Source organism: Hyperolius riggenbachi, chromosome 1, assembly GCF_040937935.1.
Source record: "Hyperolius riggenbachi isolate aHypRig1 chromosome 1, aHypRig1.pri, whole genome shotgun sequence".
Lineage (NCBI taxonomy): Eukaryota > Metazoa > Chordata > Amphibia > Anura > Hyperoliidae > Hyperolius > Hyperolius riggenbachi.
Window position 1 is genome coordinate 129,400,782 of NC_090646.1, and position 17,679 is coordinate 129,418,460.

Below are 17,679 nucleotides of genomic sequence, written 5' to 3' on the forward strand. Positions count from 1 at the left end.
TTGTTTAGAGACCATTCTGATGACAGAATCCTGCTTCTGTTCAGTTTGTCTGCATGTATATTGAGTGTTCCCTTGGGATGAACAGCTCTCAAGGATGACACATTCTTTTCTGCCCAAGACAAGATGTCCTCCGCTTCCTCCTGCAACAACAGGAATCGCGTGCCTCTGTTTGTTGATAAACGCTACTGCCGTAACATTGTTCGACTGGATCAGAACATTGGACTGCAACAGTATCGATTGCACCTGAAATAAAGCCAGCCTTACTACTGTTAATTCCTTTCAATTGGATAACCTTTGAGACTGATTTTGTCCATTTCCCCTGAAAGGCTCTGTGAGCTATATGAGCTCCTCAGCCCCAGGCGCTTGCATCCGTAGTTATTACGTTGTCTACAGGCCCCTTCCAAGGCCTGCCCTTCATAAGGTAGGATTCCTCCAACCACCGTTGCAGAGACACACAGTTTGAGGGATTTTGACTTTGAAATCTAATGTTTGTGGACGACCGTCCCAATTTTCTAGGAGGAACCTCTGTATCTTCCTGATATGCGCTAATGCCCAGGGAACTGCCACCATCGTGGATGACATTAACCCAAACACCGACAAAATCGTTCTTAGGGAAACTTTGTCTTCCCCTTGTAATGATTTCACTGCCAAACTTATCTTCAGAATCTTCTTGGGAGGAAGAAAAATCATCTGTTTTACTGAATCCACTAGCATGACCAGAAACTGAGTTCTCTGACTTGGAATTAGAGAGGACTTCTCCAGGTTGATGATCCAACCTAGGGATCGGAGATGTTCCGATACCAGATTCAAATGGATTTTCAGCTGTTTTGCTGAACTTCCTAGAATAAGCAAGTCGTCTAAATACGGAATGATTAAAATCGATTGTTCCCTTAACGGAATTAATGCTTTTCCCAGAATTTTTGTGAACATTCTTGGGGCAGAAGTGATCCCAAACAGGAGGCAAACAAACTGGTAGTGTTCTACCATCCCATTTATTCTCACTGCAAAACTTAAGAATTTTTGTGATTTTTGGTGAATCGGCATATGCCAATATGCATCTCTTAGATCCAGAGATGCCATAAAGGCCTCTGGAAACAATAACTCCCTTACTGATTCCATCCGAAAATTTTTCATAAACCGACTCAGGTTTGTTAGGTGCAGAATCAGGCACAGGATGAATTCCATTACCTTGTACAGCTCCACTGAATATGTTGGCGCTTTATAAACCAATAATAATAATAATAATAATTCTGTCTTAGCATGTTCTGCAATATGCTCAAAATCTCTGGAACCAGAGTGGGATCTCTTAGGGCCTTTGAGATCACAAATCTCGATGGTGGAGGAAGGGCAAACTATTTGGAAACCAAACATTATTGTCTGGCGAATAAATGGATTTTTTGACACTTTTGCCCACCTAAGAGAAAGTATCTTAGCCTTCCCCCCACCGCCTGACACGAGTCATTGGGATTCTGACTGGGACTCTAGAGCTTTAGACTTAAAGCCCCCTTTCCTGGACTTGTCAAAAGTCCACCTCCTGCCTTTACTTTGATCCTTAGAGGCATCCTTTTGATCACTCCTTGGCTTACGAAAAATATTGCTACCACAGTCTTCTGTTTCTTAAGCAAAACTTTATTTTTATTCAATGTTTTTTCCAAAGCTGAATCCAGTTCTGGACCAAACAACAATTCACCTGAAAAAAGGGACACCACACAGCCTGTTTTTGGATGAGATATTACCATCCCATATTTTAAGCAACAAGGCTCTAATAGAAACAGAGCAATGGACCTGGCAGTAAACCTAATTGCTTCAGCAGAAGCATTTGATAAATATGCAGCAGTTTAAATGAAAATAGCAATAGAATTAAACAATTGCAAAACAGGTGCACCAGCCAGTATGTTAGCTTTGAGCTGATTAATCCACAGCTCCAAAGTTGTGGCCACACATGTAGAGGTAAAAGCCGGCCTAAACATAGCCGCACTAGCCTCCCAAGACCTTTTCAAATAAACATCCACCTTTTAATTAAGTGGATCCTTCAGCTTTGTATAATTGATTATGAATAAACAAAACAGCTACCACATCCTCAATACAGAATTTAAACTTTGAAACAGATTCAGATTCTATTTCTCTAGTGTCTGAAACTATCAACTTCAGTCACAGATACTCCAGATACAGCAACCTGAGAAGTGGATGGATTAGCATTCAATAATGAGGGCTTAATTGATTCCAATGAAGCATTAATCACCTCTCTAAAGGATTCAATGTATCCTGAACAGAGTGACCCGGCTCCTCCCCTACAACCCTCTGTATGCACAACTGACAGTCTTTGCATAGGGCAACATAAAATTGCACAAAGGGCATGTTTTATCATTAGGAGGATGCCTGTGCTTATCTGCAGCAGCAGCAGCAGATTTAGCAGAAGCCTTAGTATTGGCATAAACAACAACACAACAAGGCATGTAACTCTGCTCACACATATAGCACAATCAGCCCAGAAAGAGAAACCATTATCTCACCTTTTGGGCGGCCTGGTTGCTCTCAATCCTCTCAGCTTCTGACATGCTTCCAGCTGACACATCCAGCGCAGGACAAACTCTCTCTGAGCAACAGTGCTACAGGCCCGCGCAGCTTCCCCTTGAAACATACCTGGCCTGCCGCGAATGGATGAGTGGCGGCCCGGAAGCTGCAGAGAGAGTAATGAGCCGGCACTACAAATTGTTACTTTCGGCATACCCGCCGGAAAGTACGCATCCGGACGCGGCCAAGCGTCCTAATGGCCGCAATGCGCTCCACGCTGCACATGGCCGCCGGCTTACCTCCGTCCTGCTCACTCCGCCGCAAGGCCGCCAAGGGGAACCCACGCCTTCCACTCTTGCTCTCCCTGGAAGCGGGAGAGAAAGGTAGGCAAACCCCTGGAAAGCTCCAGCCTGGGGCGCATGGCCAGACTGCCTCAGTACCACAGTCTCAGCCACCCAGAGAGATCCACCTGCAGCCCAGCACACAGGCTTCACCCAAAGGGGAGATGCCGACCTGCCTGGACGCAGGAACAAACAGCACTGAGGGTGGACTAACCATGTGACTTTTTTATAGGGGAAGTGCTGTCTGTTCCTGTTCCTGGGAGGAGCTACGTCTCACCTTTGCCCTGAAGGATTGTGGGGAAAATAGAACATTAAATGACAGAGAGAACTTGTATAGATCTGAACAATACATCAATTACATTCAAAGATTTAATGAATACCATTTCCCAAATCTTGGGGAGTATTTAAGCAGACTGCAGTGAGCTGCATTACTCTGCACTTGTAATTATCGGCAGGTAACACAGCTTACTGCACACTTATTTCAATAAAACAATGTGAGCTTAAGCCAATGTGTGCACAAGAACTTAGGCTCGGTTCACATTGGCTTAAGAAGATGCAAGGTTTAGCGGACAGTTACAGATCCAATGTTAACCAATGGATCCGTTCACATTGGACCGGTCGGTATGTTCCCCCGAACAGACCTCGAGTTTGGTTCCGCTGCAATTCTTCCAGACCACCCTGACTGCGCAGTAATGCAGTGGAAATTCAAGGATGGAAAACTAAGCGTTTTAAAAAACTGATTGGTGCCACAGATCAGTTTTTCATCCGTGCCAGTGTGAACTAGGCCTAAAAGAGGCAATGTAGAGACATCAAATGCAGTAAGTTATTCAGGATACAAACTTTTACATGAATTTTCTTGGTTTCAGCATCAGAAACACTTTTAGCTGTGTATTGCTATTGTTTAGGTAGGGCCGGAGTCCACAGAATACTCTTCTACGTAAGCGCTCAAGTAGAGCATTTTCTATTTCCACTCACCTTGGGGTATGGGCTTGCACATATAAGATGGGAATTGGAGCTAATTGGTCTGCAGTAAAATATTTTAACAGGTTCAGGACCGACAGGCCTCCAGACCTTTTATGAAGGAACCTAGTTTCCCATAATATACGTCTCGTCCCCCCACATAAACCGAAAGACAGCCACATGAAGTATATGGAAGTCTTCAGGCCTAACATGGATGGGAGAATCGGTTTCCTCACCTAAAACCAAAAATGGAATGTTTGATATGGGTTTAAAGGATAAGTGTACTTATTAAGTACTGTACACTTACCTGAGTTGCTGCTCTTAAGTCCCATAGTACTTAACTCTACTGTATCTGCTAGTCCTTAGACCGTAGCATACAAAGCAGCTTCTGTATTGTTAAGTTAAAGACTGCACCGCTGCTCTCCACCATGTACAATGCAGAAAAGTGTATACAGCCTCTACAGTGAAATGATGGTGTGGATGTCTACTATGTGATGCCTCTGAGCAGTGCCTCCAAGTGACTGAAGGGAGATGTGACGTAGAGAAAAAATAAAACATACTTTAGATCATACATATCAAACTCTGGCCCGCAGGCCAAATTTGGCCCTCTGAGCCATTACATATGGCCCTCCAGTGGTTTTCCCACTTTGCATCGTGTTTGGCACACTCTAGACCCTAGGTTCTCAACGCGTGGTACGCGTACCCCAGGGGGTACTTCTGATGGTTCCAGGGGGTACTTGGGCTTGATATACTTAACCAAGAATATCAAATTTACAGTTTTAGAAAAAGATAAATCTTATTTAAACAACACCAAGTTAGTATTTTAGCTAATTAAAAGCAATAGTAAATGCTTGGAAATTGTTTAGAACCAATTATCATGTACTATGATTAAATATATATTTTGTAAGGGGTACTTGTGATAATGTTTACTATGCTAGGGGGTACTCGGTGAGTACAGGGTTTTAAAAGGGGTACATACCAATAAAATGTTGAGAAACACTGCTCTAGACCACCAGGGAAGCTATATTGGAGGAGAAGGCCTAGATCACCAGGAAAGCCATGTGGGAGAGGTCGAGGGAAAGCACTGAACACTAGGGAACTGTATGGGGGAGAGTAGTGACAACTAGACACCAGAGAACTGTATAGATGAGGGAGGAGGACCACTAGACACCAGAGATATGCATAGGGTTGGAGGGGGCCATTAGAGGCCAGGGAACTTCATAAGTTGGCCAGTAGACATTGAGATTGGCTGCGACTAGGTCCCACTGTTCAATTTTGGCCCACTTTGTATTTGAGTTTGACACCCCTGCTTTAGATTCTGCAGGTGCTAGCCCCCTTCACCCGACTAACCATCACTCTGATTGAGAAGAAAATCATAACAGGGTTTTGAAAAAAAAACGTTAGCTAGTCCATAATCATCATTTGGGAAAGAATACTTTGAAATTAGCTCAAGAGACTGCAGATCATGCTAACAACTCTAAAGTAATCTGGAAAAATGCTAATAAAATCTAAAAAGTGAACGTAAGTCCTTACCTTGCCTTTGTTATTATTATCCTCAGTGACTTTATGACACTCTTTAGAGCAAGCATGATTGCCACAAGCAAGCCAACGCCCACACGGTCTCTTACAAGAGAAAGGGCCAGCAGAATGACAAGGCAATGGACTCACCTAAGAAAAATGAAAAATTAGTCGTAATGCATAGTTTACATATAACCCATTTTATGTATTATAGACTCCCAAGGCTGCCTCACTGTGTAACAAAATAATAATTTTGTCCTTATGTAATTTGTGCCAGATAAATATCAGCATGAAATCTCTCGGGAATCGGCCTTGTAATGCCACATTCGACGCCTGTCAGTGTCCGCCGCTGGCTTTGTCTCCACACTGCCTCCCAGACGCGCGCACCACGCAGTTGCCGGCTTAACGGGGCACATTGTGTGTCGTCACACAGGTGCTCCACGTACATGCTGGCAACCAAGTGGGGCAGGGCATGGGTAGTAGTGCAGAGACTGAGCCTGAGGTGGATACCAACAGGTAACGTATACGGTACGGTGAACATTTTACATTAGGGGGGACAGCACCGGGGGTCCCGCTGCATTTGTTACCCGTCCTGATATCGCACACAGATCCCACAGAGCACCCAATTGAGAATGTCGACGCTACATCTTGCACCATGTTCGATCGACACATGCGACCAATTTCAGCCTGAAATTGGTTGCATTGTCTATTGGGCAGCATCGGTTTTCATCCGATCTGATTATAATCATGGAATCAGATGGTCAATCAGCCGCCAAGTCACCTGATGTATGGCCACCTTAAATCTCAAGTACAAAGACCGAAACAACATTTTCTTTACTTCTGTATCTAGGACCTTAGGGGCTCGCAGAGGGGAAAAAAAACAACACAAAGATCCATGGATAAGCAAGTGGTCCGAATTTCTACAATGTGAAAAAAGACAGCTGTGTAGTTTTAGGAGAACCTCTTGCGAATATACATCTAAAAACAGTCAATGGTTCCCCTTTTTTGTGTTTTTCCACAAAGCAATAAAAACAACTTAAGAAGGCAAGAGTATTGTTTTTCTATGCTGTAAATAGGTGCTACCAAGCACAGGAAACTCCCAGGATAGATTTACATAACATTCTCTCTGAAACAGACTGTAATGTTAGATGCTTACCTCATGTTTGCCAAGACACTCACTGGTGAAGAAATAAAAGAAAAAAAAATACATTAGATGCTATAGAATCAAATATAAGGAAATGAACAGTAATGATAGAGACCAGTTTTTTAATACCGTTCTGTCAAAACTGTACACAACTAAATTGTAAAATTTTAAGTAGATACTTGCACAAATCTGCAAAAGCCTACATTTTGTTTTTTTGTTATTTTGTCACAGAATTAGGATAATGTCGCCCGATAGGCAACAGAGGACACAAAACAAAAGGAAAGTGGGGGTATTGGGAACCTTTTACGATATACAGTCTGCGGAATTTTCAGACAGATATATCAGCTCTTAAAAAGCTGATGAGAGTGGAAGCTGCGATCAGTGAATAGACAGAAGGAAAGCTGCTACATCTGGAAACGCTAAAGCTGAAGGTCATGTTCTTCTTGTCACCTGGTGACGGCCAGACATCTCATCATCATAAAAAATCCTCCATAGAGGAAGTCATAAAAACTTGCAAAGGATATTAAGGTAATGTGAACCTGCTCCTTGTACAGACCGGTTCCCCAACGTACATTGTAATGGCATTAACATGCAAAACACAGACGGCGACAAATGAATATTCCAACGTGAAACAACTTGCACCCACAGATAATGCATCACTGGAGTGGACCTGAACTCCCCACCTCGTTTCCCCCCTTTCCTTTAGATTGTAAGCTTGCAAGGGCAGGGCTCTCACCCTTTTGTGTCTTGGAATTGTATTTATTTAATAGCTTTCTCTCTGTTATACATTTTATTCATCATGTTACATATGTCGTAATCACCAGTTCTGTATTTTGTACCAGTGTCCATATTTGATGTATATCATTGTTCGCATCATGTACCCCTTTTTTGTTTTCCCATTTTGTACAGAATATGTTGGCGCTTTATAAATTATTAATAATAATAATAATAACATCTCTTGCACAGGACTGAAGAAATACAGAGAAATGCACTCTGTATGTATTTAGAGAGTTTAGCTTATTCCCCCCCCCCCCATTTGTGTCTAATCACAAGTTGCAATCTGATCTCTCACGTGTCACATGACTGCCAATGGCAGAGATGGCAGATAAGGCCATTTGAAAGCACAGGTGATTAACAATATGTCTGCTTCCATGAAGCAGCAGGAAGTAGAGACACTGCAGATGTATTGCAGGATTTGTATCAGGTGTAACAAAGAAATGTTTTTTGTTTAAAGGTTATTATGCTGTTGTGTATCTTTTAGAGCAGAGAGGAAGTTCTGAGTTCAGGTCCGCTTTAATATGGTTCCTTTGCAGGAAATGGCAACCTATGTTGTACCCTGAAATATATTGTACAATTAATTTACATTTCTATACCTGAATACTATCGGACATTCATAATAGTTTAAAAAACAAATACAAATAGTGTATGGTTCACTAAATGCAATAATATCGCTGCGCTCAATGTGATAAGAGTACTTGATAATTGTCAAAGCTGCAAGCAGTGTCCTCTGTACAGGCAGTCCAAACTTTATATGTTCAATGCTGCTGCACTTTTACTCCTCACAGACACATCCAGTGGTAGCACATGTAGGGGGAGAAGAAAAGAGAACAAAATCATAGGGTGTAACGTATACTCAATTCACCCTTGGTGCCAAACACACACACTTCCAGGAGTAGTGAATAAGCCCCCAGCCGGGATAACCACCACCACCACTTCCTATAGAGTGGCCGCTCACCCTCAGTATTCTTGTAAACAAGCCCAGCCTTTGGCAGCCATTGCCTCTGCAATAAACATCCTAGAGCCGATATAAAAGTAAACCATAGAGTAATTCCGTTTATTATGACAATAAAACCCTGCCAACAATTCTGCTTACAATGTAAACACTTGGATACGTGCATGCGTACGTCCAGGCTCTGCCCACGGAGCCTGGACGGCAACGGAGCCTGGATGTACGCATGCACGTACACTTGAGAAGGAGCGAGGTTAGCAGCTACACTCGGCCGGCGGACGCGCTGATGATCCGGTGCAGTATATGACTATGATATGCTCATATCCAAGTGTTTACATTGTAAGCAGAATTGTTAGCAGGGTTTTATTGTCATAATAAACGGAATTACTCTATGGTTTACTTTTATATCGGCTCTAGGATGTTTATTGCAGAAGCAATGGCTGCCAAAGGCTGGGCTTGTTTACAAGTATACTGAGGGTGAACGGCCACTCTATAGGAAGTGGTGGTGGTTATCCTGGTTGGGGGCTTATTCACTACTCCTTGAAGTGTGTGTGTTTGGCACCAAGGGTGAATTGAGTATACGTTACACCCTATGATTTTGTTCTCTTTTCTTCTCCCCCTACATGTGCTACCACTGGATGTGTCTGTGAGGAGTAAAAGCGCAGCAGCATTGAACATATAATGTGTATGGTTCATACTTACGTTGGTATAGGAACTTGGCAAGGTGGGCACGGTAAAGCGGTCTGAATAAAAGCTGGCTCACAAGGCTGTTCCCAAGGACCGGCTGGCTGAGGCTGAGCAAAGGCAACAAAAAAGTCATTTAAAAGGAGCATCTGTGTCAAAACCATTTTGGTGTATATTTTCCTGTTTCAAAATTTTTACCGAAATTTTAACAAAATTAGATATACAATCAAACAGCAGTATCATAAAATACTGTACATTACGAAGTGCGGTAGTCACGTGACCAGGAATTGGAGCGCAGCGTTGGACGTGCCGTGGGATGGATTAAAGCAGAAGGCTCCTGGGTACGTTTAATCCTCCCACGCCCCCCCCCCCCCCCATTATTTCATAGCATTCCTCAAGTATCTTACCAGGCCTTTTTGTTTCACTAGCGCCTCATCATGGCAAGGTATAGGACAAAGGTGGCCACACTTCTGCAAGGTTTTCTGACAAATTTGTCGGCATGGTGGACACGGCCCAAAGTGGCACCTGTGCCTTTCTCGGGCCTCGTGGTGGCAGGTAGAAGGCTGGCTTCATGTTGGGGATAAAAAGGATTATTATTATTAGTGTTAAAGTATCGATACAGTTTAATGTGGCAACAATTCAACAGAAAAGTAGGAACATAATAAGATAGAAAGCAGACAATAGTTGTATTTCTCATCAACCCAAAAAGCTAAAAAGTGGGCTAGGGGGTTAGGAAATCTGTCTGACAGGTCATAGATACAGCAATCAAAGTAAAATCAATTTAAAATAAGCCAGAATTCCACCTTCATCCCCAGCTACTTTGGGCAGACAGAAGATTATAATATTTTTTTTTGTCTATCTATAGCTCTGATCTCTTCTGCAGTGCTTTACAGACTATATATAGTCATGGCAATAACTGTCTGTCCCCCAGAGGAGCTCACACTCTAAATCGATACCATTGTCATATGTCCATTTTTGTCTAGGGCCAGTTTAGGGAGAAGCCAATTAACCACTTCAGCACCACAGGGTTTTTTGCTTAAAAACCAGAGCAATTTTCACATTTCAGCGCTCCTCCCATTCATTCACCAATAACTTTATTGCTACTCATCAGATGTAAATGATCTATATCTTGTTTTTTTTGCCACAAATTATGCTTTGTGAGGGTGATATTTGCTTTTAGTAATTATGTTATTATCTGTGCATTTTAAAGGGAAAAATGAGAAAAAAAATAAAAAATACACTATTTCTCCATTTCCATCCACTATAGTTTTCAAATAAACAATGTTACCATAGGTAAAACCCACACATTGTATTTGCTTATTTGTCCTGGTTATCTCAACATTTAAATAATGTTCCTAGTACAATGCATGGCGATAATATATTAGTTTCCGGTTTGTGTTTTTGTTTTCTCATTGTACTCTATCAGTAATTAAAAGCCCTTATCTTCATGATTAATAGTAATACACTCTCATGGCATACATATTTTAAAAGCCAAGACCCTAGGGTAACTATGTATTCTCTTTTCAATGCTGTCACTTTTGTTTTTTTTTACAAGTATTTATTTAGGGGTATAGAGTACATAAAAATAAGTTTTATTGCTTTTCATTCAGTTTTCCGGTAAAAAAAAAATCACATGACTTAGCCCTCAGTTGTCAAACAACACAAAATCTATTCTCTCACTTGTCACGGTTAAAATGATACCCTATATACATAATCAGATAGCTTATTGGGCATACAGCACACTGTTTACCACAAGTACGCCTATCTACTCCCCTGAGCTTCAGATGAAGTTTTGTAAGGAGTAGATAAGCGTAGCAAGGGATTCAAAGTGGTTAACTTATCTGTATGTCTTGTTTTGGAAGAAGGGGGTGTAGGTGGAAACTAGAGTGCCTAGAGGAAACCCACAAAGAAACAGGTAGAACATGTAAACTCCATGCAGAGTGCCTAGTTGGGATATGAACCAATGACCAGGTGCTGAAAAGCGTGTGTGCAATCTATTTACGCCATCACGCTGCCAAAGATTGTTACTACTATTTACTGGAGTCATGGAGCCATTCGGACCCGAGGCCAGATCTCTGGACAACGAGGTAGGTGTGAAGATGGTTTATGCATTTTATATACTAGACAGATTACCCCCCCCCCCCCCCCCTTTAGTAATCTAGTAGCCAGGCTATTTTTTTTACAATTAAGGCCACTGCAGCTGCAGGGCTGTACAACTCAGCACACAAGTGATTCCCCCCCCCCTTTTCTGTCCACCAAGAGAGCTTTCTGTTGCTGGGCTATGATCGCTCCCACGTTTATTTATTTTTTTTACAAATATTTGTTTAATTTTATAATACATTACATTTATAATCCATAATTTTTTAAAATTATTTTTATAACTGACCCTCCCTCCGCCAGCTAATCAGCGCAATCGGCCTATGACAGCGGATCGCTTTTTAGTCGCAGTGCAGTGCTGCCGTAGATCGCAGCGCTGTACAGTGTAAATAGACAGTGGTTTCGTCAACTAACAGCCTAATAGCGGTGATCACCGCTGGGAGACTGATGACGGGGCGGAGCTCCATCATTCGAGCAGAGATGCATGCGCGATCTCCTGCAAAAACCCGCCCCAGGACTTCACACCAATTGGCGTGGAGTGGACGGCAAGAGGTTAAGAATAATTTATAAATCAGGATTTAATATGCACACATGGTAACCTCTGGTAATATGGTATTAAAATGTATATATAATATGATATCAAATGTAAAATGTATATGTTTCCCATAGTCCCATAGTGTATCCCATAATGAAGTTTTTGACTCAACAAACACTACAATATCAGAGTTTGGATGGCTTTCATAATATTTGGTCACAGTGGATATTTAAAATTGAGAATTTGGGCCTTAGACCTCTGCTGCAATTTTCATGATCAGAAACGAGCAGTTGATTTACATTAAGAAGTGTGATTTAGGAGACCAAAAAAGTGCGATCTCACAAAGTTCTTAAAGTGAACCTCCGGACTAAAAATCGACTCAGCAGCACTGAAAAGGCCTGGTGTTTCTTTAACAGTTTCACAGCATCAGAACTTTGTTTCTCTTATCCAAGCCTCATTTTTAGCTGCACAGAAGAAAACTGCCCGGGCTTTTTTCCCCTGATGCTGTGCAAAGCATGATGGGATTTCTGATGTTGTTGCTCTCGTTCTGCTGTTTTGGTGCAAATTATTTATTGTTTTACATTTTGAATTTGACATTTGAAGCCTAGAGTGTGCAGCTGGGAGGGGTTATCAGGACACAGGACAGTTGGAACTGTGTCTCCTGCTCCTTGTCACCTCCTTTCAACCAAAAAGATGGCTGCCCCCATGACAAAGATGGCAGCCTCCATGAATCACAAACATTTGCCTGTTCTTTTAAAACAGGGTGGGTAAAAAAATTATATTACCTATCTATTCTAATTAACATAACTAATGTAACTTAATGACAGTATGTTTATTTAGGCTGAAGTTCCCCTTTAAGTGTTTTCTTCATTTTTGTTTTTTTCCATAGATATAAAAGATTTCTTACGAAAAAATGTTAACAACCCCTGCGTGGGTCTTCATTTGCAATTTTATGATTGTACATTCAAATTTTTTTTGTGTGTGTTAACACAAATAAAAACCTTTTGGAACTAAAAATGTGTAAGTATATATCTGCATAACAGTAATACATAAGAGAATAATATAACATAATAGGGCCATAACAGTCACAATTCATTGTCATGCATGATAGCATCTAGGGTAAATACCTGCACGCCTCCCTGCAGCGGGGCGGTTTGGTACTGCGCTCTCTGCCACATGGAACTGTCAGCATAGTCCTGCCACAATTACACTTCACATCAACAGTTTCTGGGCATGGGTAACAGCTGCCTGAGATAGACAAGAAAGGAAAAACCTTTGAAAATCACAAGACAACATGAAACTGCTATATGAAGTACGTGAAAAAAAATAAAAAAAGCACACATTGCATAATGGGCCACTGGTACAAGCTACACATGAATGTCGTACATGAACAAATCACCAAGCCTGCTAACAAACTTCCGTGTTTGCCACAAACTGTAAAGGGAGGCTATTAATACATCTAGTGAGTACAGCTCTTTGCTATTCACAACTAATATTCCCCTCCCCCCCCCCCCCCCCAAAAAAAAAAATCAGACTGGAATCAATCAAGACTACTGATATGCAATACAATAATACCTAAAGGAGAACCAAAACACATCCAACCTCACCGATTTATATTGGTCTATTATTACCATCTTTGCTCAAAAATTAATACAATCTTGATTGTAGAATCTCTGTAGTAGAAGAGTAAACTGAGTGAAAATACTTTAAATAGATACTATGGCCTCAATTCACTAAGCTTTATCAAACACTTTACCGAACGTTTGATAATTTACCTCATGGGTAAAATCTAATTTTAAATTCACTAAAGTATTACATATCTATTGAATGTTTTATCGATAAAACATTCGATAAACATGTAATACCTTAGTGAATTCAAAATTAGATTTTACCCATAAGGTAAATTATCAAACGTTCGGTAAAGTGTTTGATAAAGCTTAGTGAATTGAGGCCTATATGTTTTTTTATGAGCTGTACTACTACATACTACATGGAAGTATAAAATTTGTCCAAATGGATCCATTTATACACTCCCCCCCCCCCCCCCCCAACTACCAAAGAAAATGTCAATCTGTAAACCCCACATACCCATAGCAGGGGCGCAATAGGGGATGCAGAGGTTGCGACCTCATAGGGGCCCTTGAGCCAGATTGGCCCCAAGGGGCCCTCCCTCAACCACAGTATTAGCCATCTATTGGTCCTGTGCTCATAATATTTACTTCTATACTTTGAATAGTGGTAATCATTAACAAACTGCTCCCCATCCCCTTCTTGTACCTCTGACACTGTAGTTGCCATTGGCAGGTTTTGGTGTGCTGTATCAATTGTTATATATAGAGTGCTTGGGGGGCCCAATGTAAAACTTGCATCGGGGCCCCACAACTCCTTAGCTACGCCACTGGCTATTAGACAGTAACAATAGAAAGCTTTTAAGAAGTCTCTAATCACAGCCTATGTGAAGGAAATGCCTTGTGTATCAGAGGTCTCCTTTGATATTGATACCAGGACTGTACCATGTAGACAGGTACACTTCCCTACCATTATTCACAGAGGAATGATTTACTGTTTGTTCCTGTCCTGTCCATACACACTGCTTTCTTACAGTTCGCATGAGAACAGCGGAAAGATTTTTCAACTACAGAGGAAGGATCTAAAGAGAAGGACCCTTACTTTATTCCTGTTCTTGCTTACATCCACCATTCAGAATAAGCTCTTTCTGACTGTTTACTTTAAAACTGGGTAAAGCAGAGGCATGCCATATTTCTGCTTTCTATTGTACTAAAGACATTTCAGTCACAGGATTACAGCCAGTAAAGACTGTTTCTGTATGCAGGATGTGCTGGACGCAGTCCTCCATAATATTGCCCACAGTGAAAACTTTTCTCGGTTAATGTCATATTTTCTTCTCAATAGAAATTAAATGATCAAAAAAAGCCTTTGTATTGCTACTTACTAGTAATTCCTAGAAATACAGTGGTGTGAAAAACTATTTGCCCCCTTCCTGATTTCTTATTCTTTTGCATGTTTGTCACACTTAAATGTTTCTGCTCATCAAAAACCGTTAACTATTAGTCAAAGATAACATAATTGAACACAAAATGCAGTTTTAAATGATGGTTTTTATTATTTAGTGAGAAAAAAAAACTCCAAATCTACATGGCCCTGTGTGAAAAAGTAATTGCCCCCTTTGTTAAAAAATAACTTAACTGTGGTTTATCACACCTGAGTTCTGTAGTCACCCCCCAGGCCTGATTACTGCCACACCTGTTTCAATGAAGAAATCACTTAAATAAATCTGACACAGAGAATTAGACCAAAAGCACCTCAAAAGCTAGACATCATGCCAAGATCCAAAGAAATTCAGGAACAAATGAGAACAAAAGTACTTTAATTGAGATCTATCAGTCTGGTAAAGGTTATAAAGCCATTTCTAAAGCTTTGGGACTCCAGCGAACCACAGTGAAAGCCATTATCCACAAATGGCAAAAACATGGAACAGTGATGAACCTTCCCAGGAGTGGCCAGCCGACCAAAATTACCCCAAGAGCGCAGAGAAAACTCATCCGAGAGGCCACAAAAGACCCCAGGACAACATCTAAAGAACTGCAGGCCTCACTTGCCTCAATTAAGGTCAGTGTTCACGACTCCACCATAAGAAAGAGACTGGGCAAAAGCGGCCTGCATGGCAGATATCCAAGGCGCAAACCACTTTTAAGCAAAAAGAACATTAAGGCTTGTCTCAATTTTGCTAAAAAAACATCTCAATGATTGCCAAGACTTTTGCGAAAATACCTTGTGGACCGATGAGACAAAAGTTGAACTTTTTGGAAGGTGCGTGTCCCGTTACATCTGGCATAGAAGTAACACAGCATTTCAGCAAAAGAACATCATACCAATAGTAAAATATGGTGGTGGTAGTGTGATGGTCTGGGGTTGTTTTGCTGCTTCAGGACCTGGAAGGCTTGCTGTGATAGATGGAACCATGAATTCTACTGTCTACCAAAAAATCCTGAAGGAGAATGTCCGGCCATCTGCTCGTCAACTCAAGCTGAAGCGATCTTGGGTGCTGCAGCAGGACAAAGACCCAAAACACACCAGCAAATCCACCTCTGAATGGCTGAAGAAAAACAAAATGAAGACTTTGGAGTGGCCTAGTCAAAGCCCTGACCTGAATCCTATTGAGATGTTGTGGCATGACCTTAAAAAGGTGGTTCATGCTAAAAAACCCTCAAATAAAGCTGAATTACAACAATTCTGCAAAGATGAGTGGGCCAAAATTCCTCCAGAGCGCTGTAAAAGACTCGTTGCAAGTTATCGCAAACACTTGATTGCAGTTATTGCTGCTAAGGGTGGCCCAACCAGTTATTAGGTTCAGGGGGGCAATTTCTTTTTCACACAGGGCCATGTAGGTTTTGAGGTTTTTTTCTCACTAAATAATAAAAAACATCACTTAAAACTGCATTTTGTGTTCAATTATGTTATCTTTGACTAATAGTTAACGGTTTTTGATGAGCAGAAACATTTAAGTGTGACAAACATGCAAAAGAATAAGAAATCAGGAGGGGGGCAAATAGTTTTTCACACCACTGTATATGTGGCATTTAGAATTTAAGTTAACTTTGATAGTTGTCCTTTAAAGGACAACTGAAAGAAAACCTGTAACTAAAAAAAATTCCCCTGGAGTGTACTCACTTTGGGTGGGGGAAGCCTCCGGATCCTATCGAGGCTTCCCCCGCCCTCCTCCATCCCACGGCTTTCTCGCTGTGCCCCTCCGAACAGTGGGGATGTAAATATTTACCTTCCCGGCTCCAGTGCAGGTGCAGTATTGGCTCTCCGCTCTGAGATAGGCAGAAGTAGCTGATGGCTGTCGGTCCGCAAGTCTCTTGCGCCTGCGTAGTAGAGCGGACCTGACAGAGATCTGTTATTTCCGTGCTGAGAGCCACAACAGCGCCCCCGCTCGAGCCAGGGAAGGAGAATATATCAAGCCTTGTCAGGCTTGTCGAGCCAGGATTGCGAGAGACTTCGGGGGAGCCAATGCTGGATTGCCTGCAGCTACAGGGGAGGGGAAAGCCTTATTGGGACCCTGAGGCTTCCCCTTGCCGAGGTAAGTACCCCCCAGGGCACTTTTTTTTATTACAAAATCTCTAAGTGATAATAATATGAAGGCTGTCATATTTATTTCCTTTAAAGCAACACCAGTTGCCTGAAAGCCCTGCTAGTTTATTTGGCTGCAGTAGTGTCTGAATTACACCAGAAACAAGCATGCAGCTAATCTTGTCAGATCGCAGGGTGAAACAATTGTCGACCTTTTCCTCCTCCTTGATGCATGGATGCCCAATAAGTTTTACTGCAGTTTTCTTGCTATTTACAATTTTCCAATGATTAAACGTTTTTTCACTGCAATCAAAGTGCGGGTTGTTCCTGGATTGTTTTCTATTGTGCAATAATCTATTTGGGTACATTGCTAAGGAGAAGGAAGTTTGTCATCTCCCCTTCCACATTCCTGCTCCGCACTGATTGGTTGAGGGCAGTTTAGAGAGCTGCTGAAATCTGATTTAGGCTGTGTTCACATGTGTTTACAAAGCAAGCTAGCTATGACAGTGCAATTTCTATAAGAAAGAAAAAAAGTAAAGGAGGAAATGACATCAGGATTGGCTTCAGTCAGAGGGAATACAAATTGAAAATGCCAGGAACAGTGTGTGTGTGTGTGTGTGTGTGTGTGTGTGTGTGTGTGTGTGTGTGTGTGTGTGTGTGTGTGTGTGTGTGTGTGTGTGTGTGTGTGTGTGTGTGTGTGTGTGTGTGTGTGTGTGTGTGTGTGTGTGTGTGTACTGTGTATGTGTTCCTTCCTGCTTTCATTTATCAAAACTATACACTGCTTCCTCCTCAGGTTGCTCCATGAGACATTTATGCTTACAAGTACTCTATAAAAACAAATGGAAGGCAGCACCGAAATGCCAACAGTTGGAGCATGCCCAGATCCAAACCCCAGTGCCTCCTGGGGAGCAATCAGTTCATGCAAAAAGGAAGGTCCGGCACTGCTCAATGCTAAAACGTAGTTAAAGTTCTTTATTGAAGTGAAAAAAAATGGCAGCAGGACACACCGCTATTGCTCGCGACAAGGCCTTCTTGTCCCAAAAACAGCGGTCTGTCCTGCTGC

At 41.8% G+C, this 17,679-nt stretch overlaps 1 protein-coding gene across 2 annotated transcripts in view; it reads right to left on the reverse strand.

The window, feature by feature from the left end:
• Positions 1 to 17,679, reverse strand: part of NFXL1 (nuclear transcription factor, X-box binding like 1) — a 123,113-nt gene that overhangs the window by 39,712 nt on the left and 65,722 nt on the right. For both annotated transcript variants that reach the window (XM_068278535.1, XM_068278534.1), the window contains 5 exons: positions 12,650 to 12,770; positions 9,298 to 9,457; positions 8,909 to 9,000; positions 6,490 to 6,511; positions 5,349 to 5,483 (listed from right to left, as the gene is read on the reverse strand). In XM_068278535.1, coding sequence (XP_068134636.1) covers positions 5,349 to 5,483; positions 6,490 to 6,511; positions 8,909 to 9,000; positions 9,298 to 9,457; positions 12,650 to 12,770 — 530 coding nt within the window. The remainder of the gene's footprint in view (positions 1 to 5,348; positions 5,484 to 6,489; positions 6,512 to 8,908; positions 9,001 to 9,297; positions 9,458 to 12,649; positions 12,771 to 17,679) is intronic.